Here is a 23,884-nt window from a genome sequence, read left to right on the forward strand (position 1 = left end):
GTAAACTCCGGGAGTTGGTGATGGACAGGCAGGCCTGGCGTGCTGTGATTCATGGGGATGCAAAGAGTTGGAAACAACTGAGGGACTGAACTGAACTGAGGCAGAATAGAAGAGCTAAAGTGCCTTGCCTTCTTACCATAAAGTGATTTATTTCTACCTTAGGTGGAAGAACAGAACACAGATGTGAGGATGCATGGTTAGTGTGTCTTATATTATTTCCATAATACATTACAGATAATAGTTTTAAATAAGAGCTGCTCACTCATTTCCTTCACAGAAGCAATGACCCAACACAGCATTGTGTGTATGTGTATGGAGGAGGGGTCTTCCTTGCAATATCAAATTTAACTTGTGTTTATTTTAAGATGTAATTGCTATCAGTCGAAGAGCTGGTTAATACAAAAGGAAGTTTGGGGTGAATAGGACTCTCACCTGATTTATGGAGAAGTTGATGTAACCCACATCAACTTGCTACTCAACTAACTACATCAACTTGCTACTCAACTTGTTACATCAACTAACCCCTATTTCCTGTTGTGGGGCAGCAGCAGCTCATACCCAGCAGTTCTTCCCTCACGCTGTCAACCTCACCTCACCTTGCAAAGCCTTGACACTAAAGAAGAAGATATTGTCCTTCTAGTGGAAGAGTTGAAACATGCTTCTCTCCAGCCTTCTGAAGGTGGTCGTGGCTTCACTGTGTTTCGGTAAGGATGGTTCCAGTGGGATTGTGCCTCTTCTGTGACCTAAGGACCAAGGGAACAGGCAGTCTTAAGGGTACCCTGGGAAGGAAGTCTAGCTGAGTGTAAAGTAGAATTTCTTTATTCTACACCACTTATTCCTAAATCTCTGTTGTTTTTGTTCAGTACCTAATTTGTGTCTGACTCTTTGCAACCCCATGGACTGCAGAATGCCAGGTTCCCCTGTTCCTCTCTATCTCCCAGAATTTCCTCAAATTCACATCCATTGAGTCAGTGATACTATCTACTCATCCCATCTTCTCCTTCACTCTTCTTCTTTTCTCTTCAATCTTTCCCACCATCAGGGTCTTTTCCAACATGTCCGCTCTTTGCCTCAGGTGACCAAAGTATTGGAGCTTCAGCTTCAGCACCAGTCCTTTCAGTGAATATTCAGGGTCGATTTCCTTTAGGATTGGCTAGTTTGATTTCCTTGCAGTCCAAGAGACTCTCAAGAGTCTGCTCCAGCACCACAATTTGAAAGCATCAATTCTTGAGCACTCAGCCTCCTTTCTGGTCCAACTCTCACATCCAAACATGACTATTGGAAAACCCATAGCTTTGACTATACAGATTTTTACCGGCAAAGTGATGTCTCTGTTTTTTAATACACTGTCTAGGTTATTCATAGCTTTCCTTCCAAGGACCAAGTGCTTTTTAATTTCATGGCTGCCATCTACTTCTATCTGTTTTTTCCCTCTAGGATCCAGTATTACCCAGAAAGTAACTCAAGACCAACCACCAATGTCAGTGCAGGAGAAAGAAACGGTGACCCTGGATTGCACATACGACACCAGTGTTACAACTTACAGTCTGTTCTGGTACAAGCAACACAGCAGTGGGGCGATGACCTTCCTCACTCGCCAGGACGCTCATAACAAGCAAAATGCCACAGAAGGCCGCTACTCATTGAATTTCCAGAAGGCAAGCAAATTCATCAAACTTACCATCTCAGCCTCACAGCTGGAGGACTCTGCAGTGTATTTCTGTGCACTGAGGGAGCCCACAGTGAGAGGCGTGCAGGAGGGTCCTGAACCAAAACCCAGAGTTCTAATGGTACACCCACCTGCGGTAGGGACCAGGGTGGGGAATTGCCTTCACAGACAGGAAGTGGTTAGTACTGCAGCAGCACAGGTGTAGGTTTAGAGGGGAAACACTCACTCTAAGAAAGTATTTCTCTAGGTTCATAGAACATGTCTAGAGCTATCACTCATCAAAAACATTCTTATCCCTGAAAATTTGGATTTAAATTTCTTATCGAAGACAAATATAACCACCAAAATCTTTACTGTATGGTGATTAGATAAAACTAGAAGAATTGACTAAGGAAATTCAAAAATGTCAGAATTAAAAATCAGTTTAAAATATGTGTGAATTATTGGTCTTTCAGATCAGTTCAGTTCAGTTCAGTTGCTCACCCATGTCCTGCTCTTTGTGACCCCATGGACCGCAGCACACCAGACCTCCCTGTGTATCACCAACTCCTGGAATCTACTCAACTCATGTCCATTGAGTCAGTGATGCCATCCAGCCATCTCATCTTCTGTTGTCCCCTTCTTCTCCCACCTTCAGTCTTTCCCAGAATCAGGGTCTTTTCTGATGAGTCAGTTCTTCGCATCTGGTGGCCAAAGTACTGGAGTTTCAGCTTCAACATCAGTCCTTCCAATGAATATTCAGGACCGATTTCCTTTAGGATGGACTGGCTGGATCTCCTTGCAGTCCAAGAGACCCTCAAGAGTCTTCTCCAACACCACTGTTCAAAAGCATCAATTCTTCAGCACTCAGCTTTCTTTATAGTCCAACTCTCACATCCCTACATGACTACTGGAAAAACCATAGCCTTGACTAGACAGACCTTTGTTGGCAGAGTTATGTCTCTGTTTTTTAATATGCTGTCTAGGTTGGTTGTAACTTTTCTTCCAAGGAGTAAGTGTCCTTTAATTTCATGGCTGCAGTCACCATCTGTAATAATTTTGGAGCCCCCCAAAATAAAGTCTGTCACTGTTTCCACTGTTTCCCCATCTATTTGCCATGAAGTGATGGGACCAGATGCCATGATCTTAGTTTTCGGAATGTTGAGCTTTAAGCCAACTTTTTCACTCTCCTCTTTCACTCTCATCAAGAGGCTCTTTAGGTCTTATTCGCTTTCTGCCATAAAGGTGGTGTCATCTGCATATCTGAGGTTATTGATATTTCTCCCGCCAATCTTGATTCCTGCTTGTGCTTCTTCCAACCCAGCGTTTCTCATGATGTACTCTGCATATAAGTTAAATAAGCAGGATGACAATATACAGCCTTGACATACTCCTTTCCTGATTTGGAACCAGTCTGTTGTTCCATGTCCAGTTCTAACTGTTGCTTCCTGACCTGCATACAGATTTCTCAAGAGGCAGGTCAGGTGGTCTGGTATTCCCATCTCTTTAAGAATTTTCCAGAGATCAATTTGTTCAATAAATATTTATTGTATTTATATTATATCACTGACATTACTTGGAATGAGGAAGGTGGTGAAATCTCTCTGTGGTAGTCCTCTTTTTGAATATCTGTTTGAACACAGTTTTATATCATTTAATGAGTTAGTTTATTTTAGATTTATTAATGGAATCAATGTACTCTCATTTACTTTCTAAAATGTTTAGTATGTCACAAACTTTGTGCTAATACTCATTCTGCATTATTAACAACTCTAGCATGAAATAGCTCAATTTCTATAATATAGTTTAACTGCCTCCCATCAATCTTATTCACAAAGTGATTAATAATTAGGTGCTCTAAGAAGGACATAGTGAAGTAGAAGAGTATGAATTGTCTTCTTTCTCTGCTCTTGCCCTTTGCTGTGCCACTCTTCAAAAAGTATTTTTACCATCATGTGACTGATTTTGCAACACTCTAGGCCCTCTTTTTCAATCAGTGTTAACACAGTCCAAAAATACTCCTTATCTCCAATTTCCTCCTACCTCTAACCTCATTTTCTCAGTGCCTTAAAATCTAATGGTAATGGATGATTGATAAGTGTTCTTGTATTATAACTCCCTCCGATATTTGCATTTGGAAGCAGATGTGTAAAGTAGAATTCTTAAAATACTCCCTTAAATTTTTATCATTTTGACATTCATTTTTATTACTTTAACTATTTTAAGTGTTCAATCCAGTGATACTAAGTACATTTGCATTGTTGTTCAGCAAACACCATCCATCTCTAGTACTCTTTGCATCTTGAAAAATTGAAAATTTATTCTTATTAAAGACAAACTCCTCAGGACTTCCCTAGCAGTCCAGTGATTAAGACTACATGCTTACAATGCAGTTGACACAGGTTTGATCCCTAGTCAGGGAACTGATATTCTCCATGCCTCATTGTGCAGCCAAAAATGTAAATTTAAAAAAAAAAACCACTAACTCCTCATTCCCTTGTCCCTCCAACCCATGGCCACTACTGTTCTACTTTCTCTTTCTATGAGTTTGACTACTTTAGATAATTCATATGTCAAATTACAAAATATTGGTCATTTTGTGACATTTCTTTTATTATAATGTCCTCAAATCTCATCCATGTTGTTGATTTTTTTTATACCTTTCTAAAGTTGAATAATATTCCATTGTCCACACACACTACTTTTTGTCTACTCATTCATCTGTTGATGAACATTTGGGTTCCTTCCATCTTTTGGTAGAAACATGGATATATGAATATCTCAGTATTTGGGGTATATATCCAAATTCTTTCAAGTGTTTTGAATATAATATAATCAGAAGTAGAATTGCTGGATCACATGGCAGTACAGTTTTTAAATTTTTGAGAAACGTTTATCCTGGTCAGTCTGAAAAACTATACTCTAGACTACTTTATCACATGCCGATTTAAAGGGAAATAGAAATAGAGTGACCAGTAGTCATGAATGAGGTTTCAGAATTCTAGTGTTTACGGAAACCTAGAAGAGTTTGGTGCACTGGTATGGAGCATTGCTCCTCAGGTGCCTAGTAAGTAGGAGTCTGAAGGGGATGGTCAAGACACTACCTGGTGGCCATCTTCTGAATTGCACCTTGAATTTTTTTTTTTTTTTAATTTTATATTATATTGTAGTATAGCTGATTAACAATGTTGTGATAGTTTCAGGTGGACAGCAAAGGAATTCAGCCATACAGGTACTTGTATCCATTCTCCCCCAAGCTCCCATCCCATCCAAGCTGCCACGTGACATTAGGCAGAGTTTCTTGTGCTATACATTAGGGCCTTGTTGGTTACCCATTTTAAATAGAGCAGTGTGTACATGTCCATCCCAAACTCCCTAACTATCTCTCCCCCCATCCTTCCCCTTTGGCAACCATTAGTTTGTTCTCCACGGCTGTGAGTCTGTTTCTGTTTTGTAAACAAGTTCATGAGTATTCTTTATATTTCTTTCCTCTTTTGGCAAAAGAGCCAAATCTATAACTATTTAATTAGTTCAATTTGCATAAGTAAAGAACCTATTAAAAGACTGTCTTAAAATATTTCAAAGATTCGAGAAGTAATTTTGCTGCCCTCTCTCTCTCAAAATTTCTCTGAAAAGTATCTATAGGGGAAAAAAGGAAAGAGATTTTTGCTATTAGACAGGTCTGTGTTCAAAACTTTTAACTCTAAAATTAAGTTTCTAGATAGCTTTGTTTTACTATTTGTAAAGTGATAGAGTGATATCTTCTTTAATATTTTGTTGTGACAATTTATTAGTAATGTATCCACAGAGATTAACAAGTCGCAGATGATTACTGACAGCAACCTCTATAGCTACAGAAAAAGCATTGGACAAAACTCAGTATCTATTCTTGATTAAAAACTCCCAGCAAATTAGGACTTAAGGGAATTCATTAACTTAATAAAGGTCCTCTACCAAAAAATCTACATCAAATACACTTGGTGGCGAAAGACTGAATGCTTTCCTTCAAATTTCAGGAATAAGGGAACAATTTTGACTGGCATCACTTGTACTGAATATTGGACTAAGGGTCTTAGCCAGTGCAATAAGGCAGGAGAAAGAAACAAAAACCATACAGTTTGGAAAAGAAGAAGTGAATCTACCTTTTGTCACAGACAGCATAATTATCTGAGTGTCAAATCCAAGGGAATTTGCAAAAAAGTTACTAGAAAAAAACGAAAGTTAAACAAAGTCAAATATATACCTAACATAGGCTCCAGTCATTCCACTCCCGGATATTGACGCCAGAGAAATGAAAGTATGACTATAAAAAATCTTATTCGCACATGTTCAAAGCAGCTTTATTTGTAACAGCCACAAACTAGGACTAACCTAAATGTCCATCAGTAGGTGAATAGATAAATGTATCTATAGATAAGTCATATCCATATAGTGGAATACTACTCAGCAATACAAAGGAATGAAACATGATTATAATAGCCATGGAAGAATCTTAAAATAATTATGCTGAATGAAAGAAGCTATCAAAGGCACATATCATACCATTTATTTGAAATTACTGAATATGCAAACTATTTTATGAGAGAAATGTTGCTTGAAAATGGGAGTAGGAAGTGAAGAGAGGGCTGAGAGGACTAAAAAGAAACAAGAGGAAACTTTTGGGGTGATGCATTGTTCATTATCTTGATTGTGGTGATGGTTTCACAAGTATATACAAGTGTCAATCTTATTAAGTTAAGGAGGTACAATTTATTTCAAAGAGAACTATGCATTAATAAAACCATTAAAATCCAAATACAGCAAATACTTTTCTTCAGTGTTGTACAAGTCTTCTTTTATGACCCCGAAAAGCAAAAATACTTCTCCTGTATGTACTCATTGGCCTTAAACTGTGTTTTTTTAAAGTAGAGAGAACAACTATCTGCCTCCATATGCTATACATTTATTTTCAGTCCTACATCATTGCAGCCTATTTTGCATTCTTTCTATATGCCAGAATTGCCAGCAGATTCTTTACCATCTGAGTCACCAGGGAAACCCACCTACCAGAACAGAAGTTTGTAACTCATTTTCCAGAATTTCTTTCTGGCATATTTTTGAGGCAGTTTCTCCCTATGTGATTTGGAAGGTGGAGAAGAAAGGAAGGAGTATGTGAATTCAAGCAGTATCTGAGCCTGGTTTTTTAACTTCAAGTCTGGATTTGGGAAATGATCCATGTGCTGACTCTGACTCATGAAATTCCTTGATGTGAATCTGAGAAGAGTGAACTCCCAGAAACAGAATGGTCTAAGCTTCCATCTGTGTGTTTAGGAATCTATGGTTACAGGCCTTTACAGAAGATGAATGCCTCTTAGAACATCATCTTGATACTCCTTAGAGGTTTTGTTTTATAAAATGAATGGTCATAAAAAGAGAGCTAAAGAAGTGTTTGTTTTTGCTGCCGGTACTCAAAAAGAGAAGTTTTGAGTATGCATGTAGTCCTGGGAACATCCTGTTGCTCTCTGATCTTTGACAACTACCTTGATCTAGGACATCTGTCCCAAATGAAAACTTGTAAACCAACATCAGACTGGCTGCGACCCAACTTCTTGGGGAGGTTTCAAATCTTACAGATTCATGGGTCTCAACTCTGGATAATATGATTCATGAAGTTGTTGGTGGGCCCAGAATGTGTAATTTTAAGTCATTCACTCATTAATTCTATTTTCAGCTGTCATGTGAATATTGGCTGAGAGGTCTTTAACAATTTGAAAAACTGGGAAAGAAGAACATCCTAACTCATGCTCTGGGCTTTTGACACAAATCCACACCTTCAGGGTTTCAAACACTGGGGGAAAATTATTTGGTTAAAGTTTGGCAACAAAATGTGGCAGATAGAATAGAAAGTATCTTTGAGGCTAGATTTCAACTAAGAATATATAATAGGATTAGTGCTTGTCTGATTTACGTAGGCCAACCCTCTTATCTTAGAGTCAAGGAAGAAGTAGGAGAATAAGATATTGATCTTAGATAATTCTACAAGGATTTGATAATTCCAATTATGATATTTCTTTGGTTTTCACATTTCAATGATTCTGAAATTCAGGATTATTTGACTATTGATAAGACAATGTGACTTTTTCCCTTGAAAAAAATTTATTAGAAAGATAACATTTCTTACAAATGATATTATTTTAGGACTGAGAAAATATTTTATTTCAAGTAGTAGTGATTCCACAATCAAAGACCCTTTATTCATTACTTTTTTTGTGGTAGAGCAAATATTTAGTGAGCATGTAATAAACATTAGTCAGGGTTTCCTTGGTGACTCAGTGGTAAAGAATCTGCCTGCCAATGCAGGAGACTCAGGTTCGATCCCTGGGTTGGGAAGATCCCTTGGGGAAGAAATGGCAACTCCAGTATTCTTGACTGGGAAATCCCATGGACAAAAGAGCCTAGCAGGCTACAGTCCTTAGGTTTGCAAAAGAATCAGACATGACTGATTCAGTGACTAAACAACAAATAATTGTCAGTCACTCTTCTATAAATTGGGGTACAATGCTGAAAAACAGAGATTCACTCAGTAATGACCTAGCTTCTTATTACTTCCTCTGTGAAAGTGAAGTCGCTCAGTCATGTCCCGCTCTTTGCGACCCCGTGGACTGTAGCCCACCAGGCTCCTCAGTCCATGGGATTCTCCAGGCAAGAATACTGGAGTGGGTTGCCAATTTCTTTCTCCAGGGGATCTTCCCAACCCGGGGATCGAACCCAGATCTCCCGCATTGCAGGCAGATGCTTTAACCTCTGAGTCACCAGGGAAGGCCTATAATCAGCCACAAACTCTTCTGACAGTCAGTGAATTATAGGTTGGCCCACAATGGATACATGAGAATATAAAATACTATATTAAAGTGCTTAAGAAAATTGATATCTTCTCAGCTACAAAAATACCTGGGATGCTTTGTTAAAGAACTTCCATGTCAGGTAGTATCTTAAGAACAAAACAGACTTGAGAAATGTTGACAGCTGACAGATTTCCAAGCTCCACCTAAAGACTGACATGTGCTTCGTGGATAAAGTCAAGGGTAACATTTTTCTAATTTAGGGAGGAGACCAGGATACTTGGGCTTCCCTGGTGGCTCAGTCAGTAAAGAGTCTGCCTGCAGTGTGGGAAACCCAAGTTCGATCCCTGGGTCGGGAAGATCCCCTGGAGAAGGAAATGGCAACCCACTCCAGTATTCCTGCCTGAAGAATCCCATGGACAGAGGAGCCTGGCAGGCTACAGTTCACGGGGTCGCAAAGAGTTGGACACGACTTCACTTTCACTTTCTTTCATACATGCATCGCATTTCTGTCCCTGTCCACCAGAGGGTGCAGTTTCCTAACACAGACACGTTTCCTGTGTGTCTAAACTTCACTGAAACTAAACCTCACTGTGACTTCACCATTTCTTCATGTTAAGAGTCAAGAACGTTCTTCAGGAGACACTCTAGAGATGAGCTCTTCTCCAGGATTAGTGACTGTGATACTCTTCCTGCTGGGTAAGCAAAACGCCTGTAAAAATTTGGATCCTTTCTTCTGTTATATCAGCAAAACCTTTAAGCATAATTTTATCCCAGAGTTTTATGCCCAAGATCACAGAGAACTCTCTTATTTTCCCCTAGGACAAACCCGTGGAGACTCAGTGAGCCAGATGGACGGCCAAGTGACCCTTTTGGAAGGGGCTACCTTGACTGTGAACTGTACTTATTCAGCCACCGGGTACCCCTTTCTTTTCTGGTATGTCCAGTATCCTGGAGAAGGTCCAGAACTCTTCCTGAAAGCCATGAAGGCTAATGACAAGGAAACCAGCAAAGGTTTTGAAGCCACATACAACGCAAAAACCACCTCCTTCCACTTGGAGAAAGCCTCAGTCCAGGAGTCAGACTCGGCTGTGTACTACTGCGCTCTGAGAGACACAGTGACGGGAACTGCAGGGGGAGCTGAGGGCAAACTGAGCAGCAACGGGGCCTGGATGCACTGTGGTTCCCACAGAGCCTGTGGTTGTCTGTCTCTTAGTCTCTGGTTGATACAAAAAACGTACAAATGGCTAAAGCATAAGAATAAGAAGAGAATATTCCCCATACCCAACTCTTTACTAGTAAAACTGAAAACTCTCTGACACCAATAGTTCCTTTTCCAGGGTCAAAGTAATTTAAGGGTAAAACCACATAAGCAATGAAGTGGTGTTTTGCATATTCTTGAAAAATCCTGCTTCCACAAGTTGTTCCAAGTCACCCAGGTGTGTATTACTATGCCTCACTATACTTTCAAAGAACCAAAGTGTGCCAGATGAGGTGTTGTCTGCACAATGTCTTCCTTTTTTTTTTTTAAATATATTTTTTTCCATTTATTTTTATTAGTAGGATACTAATTACTTTACAATATTGTAGTGGTTTTTGCCATACATTGACATGAATCAGCCATAGATTTACATGTGTTCCCCATACTGATCCCCCCCTCCCACCTCCCTCTCCATCCCATCCCTCTGGGTCTTCCCAGTGCACCAGCCCTGAGCACTTGTCTCATGCATCCAACCTGGGCTGGTGATCTGTTTCACCATTGATAGTATACTTGTTTCAATACTATTCTCTCTGAACATCCCACCCTTGCCTTCTCCCATGGAGTCTAAAAGTCTGTTCTGCACATCTATGTCTGTTTTTTTGTTTTGCATATAGGGTTATCATTACCATCTTTTTAAATTCCATATATATGCATTAGCATACTGTATTGGTCTTTATCTTTCTGGCTTACTTCACTCTGTATAATGGGCTCCAGTTTCATCCATCTCATTAGAACTGATTCAAATGAATTCTTTTTAACGGCTGAGTAATATTCCATGGTGTATCTGTATATCTGTACCACAGCTTTCTTATCCATTCATCTGCTGATGGGCATCTAGGTTGCTTCCATGTCCTGGCTATTATAAACAGTGCTGCGATGAACACTGGGGTACACGTGTCTCTTTCAGATCTGGTTTCCTCGGTGTGTATGCCCAGGAGTGGGATTGCTGGGTCATATGGCAGTTCTATTTCCAGTTTTTAAAGGAATCTCCACACTGTTCTCCATAGTGGCTGTACTAGTTTGCATTCCCACCAACAGTGTAAGAGGGTTTCCTTTTCTCCACACCCTCTGCAGCGCTTATTGCTTGTAGACTTTTGGATAGCAGCCATTCTGACTGGCATGTAATGGTACCTCATTGAGGTTTTGATTTGCATTTCTCTGATAATGAGTGATGTTGAGCATATTTTTATCTCTAACACCATACACAAAAATAAACTCAAAATGGATTAAAGATCTAAATGTAAGACCAGAAACTATAAAACTCCTAGAGGAGAACAAAGGCAAAACACTCTCCAACATGAATCACAGAAAGATCTTCTATGACCCACCTCCCAAAATATTGGAAAGAAAAGCAAAATTAAACAAATGGGACCTAATTAAACTTAAAAGCTTTTGCACAACAAAGGAAACTATAAGCAAAGTGAAAAGACAGCCCTCAGAATGAGAGAAAATAATAGCAAATGAAGAAACAGACAAAGGATTAATCTCAAAAATATACAAGCAATTCCTACAGCTCAATTCCAGAAAAATAAATGGCCCAATCAAAAAATGGGCCAAAGATCTAAACAGACATTTCTCCAAAGAAGACATACAGATGGCTAACATGCACAATGTCTTCCTGACAGTGCATGGCATGAGAGGTGATAGGAGAGCCACAGCCTCCAAAAATTATCATTCTTAATAGAGAAAGAAGGGATGAAAGGAGGAGGAACAGAATCTCATACATAATGAAACAGTGGAAAAAGAGGAAAGGATTTTATTCACATTTATCTCTTTATCTCCCAGGAACTCTAAGAAATTAGAAAGGGTATACGCCTGAAAATACAGAGAGAACAGAAAAGGAGTTAGCAGCTCAGAGTGCTGTCAGCAGATTTCAGAGGATGAGAAGTGTAAGGAAGAACGAAGACTCGTCTTGTAGAATGGTTGGAGAAGGAACCTAGACCTCACGTGAGACGCATCAGAATGTGTCCTGAGCACCTGTGCAAAGGTTAAGAAAACACGGCACCAATCATCTTTGAGTAATTGAGAAAGACGGTGTTGCCCCGATAAGTGCATATGTATGAGTGTTGAAGGTTTTGGGGAGCACTAAAACAGGAGGCCTGAGTGAGGTCGTTTGTAAGGAAAGAATAGCCGTGCTCTCCACAATTCTTTATGACAAGCAATGATGACTTTCTAAACAGCATACAGAGAAGGCAATGGCAACCCACTCCAGTCCTCTTGCCTGGAGACTCCTATGGATGGAGGAGCCTGGTAGGCTGCAGTCCATGGGGTCGCAAAGAGTCAGACACAACTGAGTGACTTCACTTTCACTTTTCACTTTCATGCACTGGAGAAGGAAATGGCAACCCACTCCAGTGTTCTTGCCTGGAGAATCTCAGGGATGGAGGAGCCTGGTAGGCCACCGTCTATGGGGTCTCACAGAGTTGGACACGACTGAAGTGACTTAGCAGCAGCAGTAAACTCAGCATAAAAGTGGAAGTTAGTCTTTAATGACCTGAGAACAACACAAAAAATTCCCCCAAACTTTGTATGTGCTGTGCTGGGCTTAGTCACTTCAGCTGTGTCTGACTCTTTGCAACCCCATGGACTCCTCTGTCCATGGCTCCTCTGTCCATGGGATTCTTCAGGCACGAATACTGGAGTGGGTTGCCATTTCCTTCTCCAGGGGACCTTCCCAACCCAGGAATCGAACCCAGGTCAAGTAGATTCTTTACTGTATGAGCCACAGGGAAGACCAATAATACTGGAGTGGGTAGCCTGTCCCTTCTGGAGGGGAACTTTCCAAACGAGGAGATAAACGGGGGTCTCCTGCATTGCAGGCAGATTCTTTACCAGCTGAGCTACCCAAGGTTGTATACTATTAAACTTTCTGACTTTTACTCATTGGTTAGCCTTTCTTTTCTTAAAAATGTTCTGTAATTTATTTTCCCCTTCTTCCCTGTAACCCCTTGCAAACACTGATGTTTTTACTGTCACCATAGTTTTGCTTCATCCAGAATATTATATAGTTGGAATCATATGGTGTGTAGCTTTTTCAGATTGGTTTCTTTCACTTGTGTATGTGTGTGCTCAATTGCTTCAGTCCTGTCTGGTTCTTTGCGACCCTATGGACTGTAGCCACAACAATGGCTATGTGACACTTTTAAAGATTACTTTCCATTTGCAGTTATTACAAAATATTGTCTATATTCTCCCTGTTATAACAATACATCCCTAAGCCTATCTTATGATACCCAGTTGTTTGTATCTCCCACACCCACACCCTTCTATTGGCCCTGCCCCCACTAATAACCACCAGTTTGTTCTCTTTATCTATGAGGCTGCTTTTATTGTTATATTCACTAGTTTACTGTGTTTGTTAGATTCTATACACAGATGATATCATACAGTATTTGTCTTTCTCTGACATATTTCACTTAGCATAATGCCCTCCAAGTCCATCCCTGTTGCTGCAAACGGCAAAATTTTGTTCTTTTTAATAAATTACTGTATTTACAGCACAACTTCTGTAAATAAGGATTTATTTTGAACTAAAGTAAAGAAATGGAAAAAAAAGCACAAAATGAAATTTATCAAATTTTTTAAGGGATAAATACCTATGAAATGACATTTTAAGAGTAACAGTTTATTTTTAGTCTCCATTCAATCTAGGCAGTGACTTTTTTTCTGACTACTTTCATCATCAGGAAGCATGCAGTGAATGGGACCGGGGTTGTGTGATGCTGCAGTTGTTGGTCTGAATGGGTCTTTGCTGATGGTTTCAGCCCACTAGGGGGCACTATAGGCTTTACAAGACGTGAAGACCTTTTCTGATGATTCCAAAGATGGAACAGTTAAGAGAGGAGCCCAGAGAGCATGGGGAACAGTCAAATTATAGACAGCAAAGATGGGGAGAGGGGAACAGTGTTTGTGTAAAGTTCATCTCAGATGTCAGCTTTGTCATTGTATACAAGCTTTGGAAAGCTGTAGCCCTTACCTCTGTAAATCAATGGTGAGTATGATTCTCTGCCCAGAGGTAGGGAAATAGGGATACTACTGAGCTCTGAGAGAATGGAAGCTCAGCAGAAAACATCTGCATGATCTGTATTCATTTTTAAAATTCTTATGACTGAATTCCCCAAACCCACTGACCCAGAAATTATTCCAATACCCTAGACCTCCTACCTTTTCACATATTTCCCCGAGAGTAGAAAGAACAAGAATAAAAAGAGGAAAAAATAAGGAACAAAAATAGAAGGAAAGGATAAAGACAATATTGAATTTGAGCAAAAAAGTGTGACCACATCAGAATCAGCTGTGGGTCAACAGGGAGTCCAAGATTTGGACAGTAGGAAGGGAGAGGTGGAAATTAAGGCAGAGTGAACATTATAAGCATGTCCTGTTTTTCAAGAACCCAATTCTTCTTGGAATCTGTGCAGAGGCTGACTACATATCTTGGTTTCTAAATGATTTCAAGAAATTGTATTTACTTCTGCAATAAACACTGCATGTATCAGATAGTTTTCCTTGATGAGAATTTTCACATAACCGAATTATCAAAATCTCTGCCAAACTATGCAGTCTGAAAAATGGGTTATCCGTCCCTATAATTCCTCAAGGTTCTATGTAATCCATCATGACACAATTCTTCTAGAAATATCATCTACCTTTTCTCACACTATCCCACAATCTTCTCTTACATATAGTCCTTTAAGAAAAGAAAAATTTATCACTACACATATCGGAAATATTGCTTTTACCTCTCTGCACTGTCCCCCCAAACCTCAAGTTTGGAGAAACTGCTGACCTTACTGCAGTCTCACTAGGCCACTGTGGGTGGAGTTTCCTGTTAAGTGAGCTGACACACCTCAGATGTGATTGGTACTCAGTGATTCTGGTGGAACACACTGACAGTAAGAACAACATTTCTCTGGCCCCAGGACTCTATACCCTTCAGAGTAGGGGCGAAGGCACCTCAGTACCTGGGCAAGGGATCATGAAGAGGCAATGGGGAGCCCTGCTGGGGCTTCTGTGGGTCCAGATCTTCTGTGAGTCGGGGTCACCCCAGAGAGGGGGCTGGGGAGTGTCCACAGCCATCAGTGGGCGGGAGGGGGAGAGCTGGCTGGGGCTCCTAGATGGTCCTTCATCCTCAGGTGCTTCCTGAGAGAGTTTCCTGGTCTGGAAACCCCATCCGTGACCCCTCAGTGACATCACATGTGTTTGTTTTTCTCTTTCCGAGCAGGGGTGAGAGGAGTGAAGGTGGAGCAGAGCCCTTCAGTCTTGAAGCTCCAGGAAGGAGCCAACTCTACTCTGAGGTGCAATTTTTCTGCCGCAGTGAGCAGTGTGCAGTGGTTCCAGCAGAATCCCGGAGGCAGCCTCACCACGCTGTTTTTCATAACTTCAGGGACGAAGCAGAAAGAAAGGCTGAGTTCCACAGTGAATTCTAAGGAACGGTATAGCACCCTACACATCGCAGCCTCCCAGCTGGAAGACGCAGCCACCTACCTCTGTGCGGTGGAGGCACAGTGCTCCCTGGTGATCTGCAGCCTGTGCCCAAACTGCAGCTGCCTCAGCCCCGCCCCTCCGCAGGGCTACACCATGCAAGTACCTTGTTACCTCTTTGGGCTTCCAGATTCACACTTCAGCACTTTTTTCTTCCGAAGATCTGATCCTTTAGGACTGTCATTTCACTATTTGTTTTTGTTTTTTTGCCCTTCTTCATCCCAGAAATCTCTCGTGGATATAAAGCTCTAATATGGAACCATTGTCATAACTGATGTAGATGCCAATATTCAATGTCCTGTTAAAACAGTCTAGTGCTCCTGACAGATAAAATATAAGCTACATATAAATTTCTCTGATGGAAAATGCTTGAAAAAAATATATGGTGATCAACAAACAGAAAGAGATGACTCAATTTTTTGGTTAACTGCACGTGTGTGTTCCTTCAAAGTGAAAAGGGAATTAAATGTGTGTAATGCTTTAAAAGTTTGTATTCAGATTTTTGAGTCCTGGTAATAACAAATATAAGAAAAATAATTTTTTATGTGAAGACAAGGCAGAGACTGGAGCGCTGTGTCTGAAAGTGAAGGAGCACCAAACACTGAGGGCAGCTGCCACAGGCTGAGAGAAAGGCACGGGTCTACAGCGGCTTATCCACAGGTACCGACATTTGAGACTAACCAAGATTTCCTTCAGCAAGTGGATGGATAAGTAAATTGTGGTACCTCCAAACAATGGAATATTATTCAGTGTTAAAAAGAAATGGGCTGTCAAACCTTAAAAATACAGAGGAAACTTAAATGCATGATACTAAGTGAAAGAAGTCAATCTCAAAGGCCGCCTACTATATGATTCCAGCTATATGACATCCTGGGAAAGGCAAAATTATAAAGAGAGTAAAAACCAGTGATTGCAAGGATTGAGGGGAGTGGAAGGATGAATGGGGCAGAGCACAAAGGATGTTTAGGGGTGAAACTACTCTCTGTGATACTATGATGATGAACACGTGCCACTGTACATTTGTGTAAACCCATAGAATGTACAACATCAAGAGTGAATCCTAGTAAACTATAAACTTTGGGCAATTATAATGTGTTAATATGGGCTCATCAGTTGTGAGAAATAGACCAGTCTTGTGTGGAAGTTGATAAGAAGAGAGGTTATGCAAGTGTGGGAGTGGGAGGTATATTGGAAACCTCTGCATCTTCTCTTTAATGTTCTTATGAACTTAAAATGATCAAAAGTCTCAAAAAATTAGATTCAGATACATGAAACTAATTTGTATGAAGAGTTAAAGCATTTTAGAAAAATGGTGCCACTAGAAATGTTGAAAGTGAAAGTGTTAGTCGCTCTGTCCTGTCCTACTCTATGCGACCCCATGGACTACAGCCTGCCAGGCTCCTCGTTCCACGGAATTCTCCGGGCAAGAATACTGGAGTGGGTTGCCATTTCCTACTCCAAGGGATCTTCCCGACCAAGGGATCAGACCCAGGGATCAAAATCAGGTCTCCCGCATTGTAGGCAAGTTCTTTACCATTTGAACCACCAGGGAAGCCACTAGAAACATTATCTAATGAGACTTTACCCTGCTTCTTGCAAAGAAGATTCCAGATTTTCATTTTTCACTGGTTCTAAAAATGATATAGGTGATCCCCACCTATACTTGCACAGAGAGACAGAAGCCAGAAAGCAATTTGGTTGCTTTAGAAAGAGCCTCTTGCTTTACCTGTTGGCAACTCATCGACTTCCTCTGGGTCCTCCAGTCGGGCAGATGTTTTTTCTTTTGTTCCTACAAGATGAAATAAGACTTACAGAATGAAACACCACAAGAACATCTTCTTACCAATTCAGTCACAAAGCCCCTTTGATCTCACTGTCTGTGATGACACTTACATTCAGGGAGCCCCATCCCATTTTATGCCATTTTACTGTGGATTTATATTCTCCTTGATCTTATAGGAGAAATGAAATCACAGTTAAGGGTTCATTCCAAGGACCCTGCCTCTGCTTCAGAAGAGGACCTAGGGTTAATTAGTGGCAACCACAGCCCCCGAAGACTGCATGAAATGTGAAAATGGTGTTGGGGTTCCAGAGTGCAAGGGGTTTCTCCCACTCTCTCTCATCACTCTACATTGTATATGAGCAGGCCTCAATAAAGATTTGTTCTGCTAAATAGTATAAAAGGATGTAGAGCTAGATGAGCCCTTAGACAGGGTTTAGTTCACCTCATTTTACAAAACAGAAACTATATCCAAGATGCCAGAATGAAAAATTATATAATTAAAAAGTAGATCAAATGAGCTCGCAGTAGAAAGTAGAGGATAAACTGGATATCCTCACTTCCCCCTTAATGTTCTTTTCCTATCTCCTTCTTCCAGACCCTTGTTGCTGAGCAAAGGAAAGCTGTCTTATGCAAACTGCAACACTTAGATCTCTGCCATTTAGTAATTACATTTCAGGATACATTTCAACTGTTTTTACTGTCAATTCTCTGAGAAAGCAAGGGCCCACTGAAAACCAGGTTAGAGGAGACAGTCTGAGATAACAGGCAGTTGAAATGTCAAATGATCTTCTCTCTGTTATTCTGATTTTTGGCTTACAAGTTTCTTTTACAGAGAGTTTTCCTCCATAACAGGCAAATGAAAATGGTATATTGGCTGAACTTGATAGTTTCATATATATATATTGGTTTGTTTGTTTGTTTAGGAGAGTGAATCATGGTGCTTTTATAATCTAAAAACTAAATATCAGGCTGATCATTGAATAAAGAGCAACAGCATCTACCTCTTTCAGCTTATAAACAGTCAAATTCTCTATCTCTACATTCTTACTGTGCATTAGATTACTTCAATCTGAGACATAATTTGTTTGACCTTTGCTGCTTTTATGCATGTCCCTCATAGGCACAGCCATGAAAAGAACATTTAACCAGAGTTCAGTAGTTAGGGATGTGGCCACCAGATGGTGGTGCACCTCTGCTGATCAGAACATGTGGAGAGTTCCTTTGAGTGGATTCTGAATGAATAGGCTTAGGGCAGAAGCAGAGCCTTTTTCTTATTGACTGGGTAGACAATGAAAGAAACCACTAGAGAAAAGAAGGGGACACTTGGTAACAGAAGCAGGTCTCCTGGCTGGAGACTGCAGGTCCACAATTGATCCTAAATGGGAAAAACAATGAAGACACCCATTGGAGCTTTAATCACGTTCTTATGGCTACAGCTGGACTGTGAGTTGAGGGTTTAAGGGAAACAGTAAAATAAATTAATTAATTTAAAAAAAGGGGAGGGGGACAGAGTGTATTAGTAGATATTCGTTAGACACCGAGACTGACTTTATTCAGGTTTCTTCTAGTTATTGTAGAAAAGGGAAAGTAAATTGTGGAACTTAATAATCTGACAACCTTCTCCTTTCTCTGACTTCTACTTTCTCCATAGGGGTCAGTCTTGGAAACGAGGTGGAGCAGAGTCCTTCTACCCTGAGTGTCCAGGAGGGAAACACTGCTTTTATCACCTGCACTTATACAGACACTGCTTCAGAGTATTTCCCTCGGTATAAGCAAGAACCTGGGAAAGGTCCCCAGCTCCTTGTAGCTATTCGTTCAAATATGGGTGAAAAAAAAGACCAGAGGCTGACTGTTTTATTGAATAAGACCGCCAAACGTCTCTCCCTGCACATCGCAACCATCCAGCCTGGAGACTCAGCTGTCTGCTTCTGTGCAGCAAGGACACAGCGCTGCCCAGGCAGCTGCTACCTGTACTCATACTTGTGACGGGCAGCCCCCTTCTCTGGTGCAACCTTCAAAGTAGCATTTGTCATACTGTTTGTCTGCAAGTGGAAACTGATGTGTTAGACAAGCATAGAATAAGAAGGTTAGGTTCAAGATGACTCAGAAAGTATGACACAGTTTATGGATAATTGCTGCTTACTGATTTCTTGAAGGGAGTTAGCATTGTTTTGTTTTGAAATTGTAAGATTGCCTTTACATTTGCCACTCAGACTCCTTTTCTATAAATAACCTCTTGGTATCAATTGATAATCCTTATTATGAATTTTTTTTTAATGCTGTGTTTTGAAAACAGCATTTATTATTTTTCTGATTATATATTGCATGCTAATTATAGGGAAATGTGTGATATACAATAAATATGATATTGATAATTCTGCAATCACATAATATTGTGAATATTCAGCTTACCTTTTCAATAAATTATTGTTACAATAGGCTTATAATGTTTTTCACTTACTATTATATATTGAATTGAGCATTCCCCATTCACACAGTTGATTATCAGTAGATGTTTGTTAAAGAAATAAGAAAAGGTGAATCCTGCAATGTAGGAGACCCTGGTTCAATCCCTGGGTTGGGAAAATCTGCTGCAGAAGGGGTAAGCTACCCACTCCAGTATTCTTGGGCTTTGCTTGTGGCTCAGCTGGTAATCTGCCTGCAATGTGGGAGAGCTGGGTTCAACCCCTGGGTTGAGAAGATCCCCTGGAGAAGGGAAAGGCTACCCACTCCAGTATTGTGGCCTGGAGAATTCCATGGGCTGTATAGTCCATGGGGTCACAAAGAGTCAGACATGACGAGCAACTTTCACTTTCTCTTTAACAGGCATACACGATATGTGAACTGTGTTGAAAACCTAAAACTTCCACTGAATATATACTTTTTGCAATTTAATGTATCCAAGGTAGATCCACAAGTTCAGCTACTTAAATTTTGTTTTTGCTAATGATTGGTTTAAAAAGGAGTTTAGAATAGTTATTGCATAGACAGCCTGGTATTGTTTCTTTTCAATATTTAAGATAAGATTATTTTAAAACACATTAATTCACATTTGGCATGAGAGTGTTAAAAAAATCTGTTCTGGACATGAACGCATTTTGAACAGCACAGGTACTATCAGGAGAACTTTTCACTGAGAAGGGTAACAAAGTTGAATAACCTGAGGGGAAATTAATATTTTATATTAGTCAACTGATTGGTAGAAAAAGGTTGGGTGTTTTAGGTTGGAGAACAATTTGTGCTATGTGTGGTACCATCAGATTTAATGGAGATTCCAGGGCAGGATCTGAAAAAACTTCACCCAGTTGAGCTGAGGCTGTAATTACTTCGAGATAGGAAGATAAGTTCTGTTCAACTTTCACGGGTAGGCCCCTGTAGGTAACAGCTCTCTGCTGTTTGCCATTGTTGACTAAAAAGATGCACAATGTGAGAGTTGTGAGCTAAATTTTACTTGGAGCAAAATGAGGACTGCAGCCGGGGAGACCGAAGCTCAGATAGCTCTGAGAGACTGCTCCAAAGAGGTAGTGGGGGAACGTCAACATATAAGATTTTGGCGAAGGGGGAATTCAACGCAATCAAGTGTTTATTTTACAGAAGATTTTCTGCTAGTCCCAAGGAGCTGATGTCACCATGAAAGGGTTTAGTGCTTTTCTAGATATGAAGAGATGCAGGGATTGGGATCATGAAATCAGTTCCTGAAATTATCTAACCATGTAAAGACCTGTTTCACCAGTTTCCCTGGAGCAGAGAGTGCCTCACTGTCCACCCTGCGTTACCCTCAGAGGGTTTTTAAAGTCAGCAGCTGCAGCAGCACAGGATTCAATCTCTGTAGAGGTAGAAGACAAATGCCCTTCCTGTTGTTCGGTTGCTGGCAAATACTCTTGGCAAGTGCCTATTTGTATTTGACACCGTGTTGTTTAGTAATATCCTTAGGCATGGCTTTACTTTTACATTCTTACACAAATATTATCATCAGTAGTGGTCTTATGATCAACTGTCTTATGGAGGTCTCTTGTGATATATTCCCTTAGAACTATGTGCACAGAATATAGAGGCTTTTTGAGGCTCTTTTGGGCTTCCCTGGTGGCTCAGACGGTCAAGAATCTGCCTACAATGCAGGAGACCTGGGTTCAATCCTGGGGTTAGAAAGATCCACTGGAGGAGGGAATGGCTACCCACTCCAGTATTCTTGCCTGCAGAATGCCATGGTCAGAGGAGCCTGGCAGGTCTGGGGTGGCAGAGAGTCGGACCTGACTGAGAAGGTTCCAACTGAATTAATAGGAACAATATAAATTCAAAGATTTGATAACCTGATGACCAATATGTAGCATCTATTTGCCCTCTCTGAACAGACCTAGGCTGTCAGAACAAATAGAGAGGAGAAAGGGACCACTGTGACAGGACTCCGTGTCTGCAGATCCATTCTAGCCTTCTGCAAAGGGAGAGTATCTTTCCTCCTACTATTAGGTCCCAAGTCAGGTAACTGAGCAGATGTTGTGATGAAGAATTATAGTGATTGCTATATTGATATGTAGGTTGAGAAAGCTGCAGTGATTAACACAAGCAGATTTGTCTTCTTTTCTATCTTAAGTGAAAGAAAGCATATATAGGTATGAGGATAAATGATCACTACATCTTATGTTGTTTCCATAATCCATCACACGCAGTATCTTGAAACAAGTTCCATCATAGATGCAACAGCTGAACACAGTAGTTAGTCAAATTATCACTCTTCCTTTCAATATCAAATTTGACTTGTATTTTCAGATGTAATTGGTATCAACTGAAAATGGGTTTGGGTGGACTCCGGAAGTTGGTGATGGACAGGGAGGCCTGGCATGCTGCAGTTCATGGGGTCGCAAAGAATCGGACACAACTGAGCGACTGAACTGAACCAAACTGAACTGAAGAGCTGGTTAATGCAAAAGGAAGTTTGGGGTGAGTGAGACACTCACCTGGTCCACAGAGAAGTTGACATAGCCACATCAACTTGTTACTCCAGGAAACCCCTGTTTCCTGTTGTGGGGCAGCAGCAGCACATACCCAGCAATCCTTCCCTCACCCTGTCAGGCTCACCTTGCAAAGCCTTGACATTGAAGAAGAAGATATTTTCCACCTAGTGGAGAGCTGAAACATGCTTCTCTCCAGCCTTCTGAAGGTGGTTGTGGCTTCACTGTGTTTAGGTAAGGATGGTCCCAATGGAACTGTGCCTCCTCTGTGACCTAAGGACTGGGGGAACAGGCAGTCTTATGGGAACCCTGGGAAGAAGGGGTAGTAAGGTCTAAAATAGGATTTCTTTATTCCACACCACTTATTCCTAAAGTTCTGATTCTTTTTTTTTTTTTTTTCTTTAGGATCCATTATTGCCCAGAAGGTAACTCAAGACCAACCACAAGTATTAGTGCAGGAGAAGGAAGCTGTGACCCTGGACTGCAAGTATGACACCAGTGAGTCACGTTACAGTTTATCCTGGTACAAGCAGCCCAGCAGTGGGGGGATGATTCTCCTTATTCGTCAGGATTCTCATAACCAGCAAAATGTCACAGAAGGTCGCTACTCATTGAATTTCCAGAAAGCAAGAAAATCTATCACACTTGTCATCTCAGCTTCACAGCTGGAGGACTCTGCAGTGTATTTCTGTGCACTGAGAGAGCCCACAGTGAGACGTGTGGAGGAGGGACCTGCACCAAAACCCAGGGCCCTGCTCCACCTGCCGTAGGGACCAGGGCAGGGAGTTGCCAGCACAGACAGGAAGTGATTACAGTTGCACAGGCATAGGGTTAGAGAGAAGATACTCATTCTAAGAAAATAGTTCTCTAGGTTCAGAGGCCATATTCAGAGCTATCATTCATAAAAAAAATCCTTACCCCTAAAAATTTAGGTTTAAATTATTTATTTATTAAAAATGTAAAATTGTGTATTGAGGACAAAAATTAGCCACATAAAATCCTTGCCATGTAGTGACTAGTATGAGCTAGAAGAATTGACTAAGGAAATTCGGGAATGTCTGAATTATATCAGTAAAAATATGTGTGAATTGTTGGATTTTTCATTTCAATGTACTCATGTTTTACCAAAAGTTTTCCCTTTTGTCTCAGGTTCAAAGGATTTGTTAACAAAATAAGCCATTTGTTATATACAAATAAATAATATAGATGTTTATTGGAGAATTATCTAGCTTACTTTCAACATATTAGCATTAAACACACTAACATTAAAAGAAAATAGAAATAGAAAGAGCAGATGACACATCACCAAATTGGGTTTTGACCAACATCAGACTTGGATGGAGGTCAACATCCAGACTTGAGAGTTTCCAGCACTGGGAAGTCCCAGGTCACAGCACATCTGGAACCCCAAGTATGAAAAGAGTCCTCTCCGTGGGTAAGACTTCAAAGATTACAGTTCAGGGCTCCCATTTACAATCCCAGGGCAGTTGCAAACTGATATCATCATCGATCTGTGACCAAATTGCAGCTCTGGTTTCATGTTAATGCTGTTTGTTTAGTCATGTAAAACTTGGAATGTTGCTAAGGCTGGGGGATTCCCTCTAGGAGCTCAACAATCTCAAGATTCCTTCCCCATCTTATCCATGGTGCTGGAAGTCTTGCACTCACAGCAGGCAGTTACTCACAGTCAGGGCAGTGTCCAGGCAGGTTAGAAGCAAGGTCAGAGGCCTGTTTTGCTTTGTCTCTGAAGCCTAAACAAGACTATTTATTTAATTTTCCTAGCAATTCATTAAATATTAATTGACGATATGTTATATTACAGGCGTTGTTTTGTCATGAAATCTCTGTGTGATTTTCCTTCTTTTGAATATCTTGTTGTTTTACACCATTTAATAAATTCATTCATTTTAGTTTCGTTAGCTGAGTTAATAGTACCTTTAT

At 40.5% G+C, this 23,884-nt stretch overlaps 5 gene segments (V, D, J or C); all 5 read left to right on the forward strand.

Moving 5' to 3' along the window:
* The first annotated feature begins 553 nt into the window (after positions 1-553).
* Positions 554-2,056, forward strand: LOC133067382 (T cell receptor alpha variable 14/delta variable 4-like). The segment is given in 2 exon segments: positions 554-704; positions 1,438-2,056. Coding segments are annotated over 2 exon segments (486 nt in total).
* Positions 2,057-9,086: 7,030 nt separating this feature from the next.
* Positions 9,087-9,788, forward strand: LOC133067030 (T cell receptor alpha variable 9-2-like). The segment is given in 2 exon segments: positions 9,087-9,168; positions 9,292-9,788. Coding segments are annotated over 2 exon segments (543 nt in total).
* Positions 9,789-14,614: 4,826 nt separating this feature from the next.
* Positions 14,615-16,380, forward strand: LOC133067383 (T cell receptor alpha variable 22-like). The segment is given in 2 exon segments: positions 14,615-14,757; positions 14,952-16,380. Coding segments are annotated over 2 exon segments (564 nt in total).
* Positions 16,381-18,373: 1,993 nt separating this feature from the next.
* LOC133067031 (T cell receptor alpha variable 13-1-like) lies at positions 18,374-18,980 on the forward strand. The segment is given in 2 exon segments: positions 18,374-18,437; positions 18,646-18,980. Coding segments are annotated over 2 exon segments (399 nt in total).
* Positions 18,981-22,085: 3,105 nt separating this feature from the next.
* On the forward strand, positions 22,086-22,713 carry LOC133067032 (T cell receptor alpha variable 14/delta variable 4-like). The segment is given in 2 exon segments: positions 22,086-22,177; positions 22,349-22,713. Coding segments are annotated over 2 exon segments (414 nt in total).
* The last annotated feature ends 1,171 nt before the right edge of the window (positions 22,714-23,884 follow it).

This window comes from Dama dama, chromosome 12 (assembly GCF_033118175.1).
Source record: "Dama dama isolate Ldn47 chromosome 12, ASM3311817v1, whole genome shotgun sequence".
Taxonomy (NCBI): Eukaryota; Metazoa; Chordata; class Mammalia; order Artiodactyla; family Cervidae; genus Dama; species Dama dama.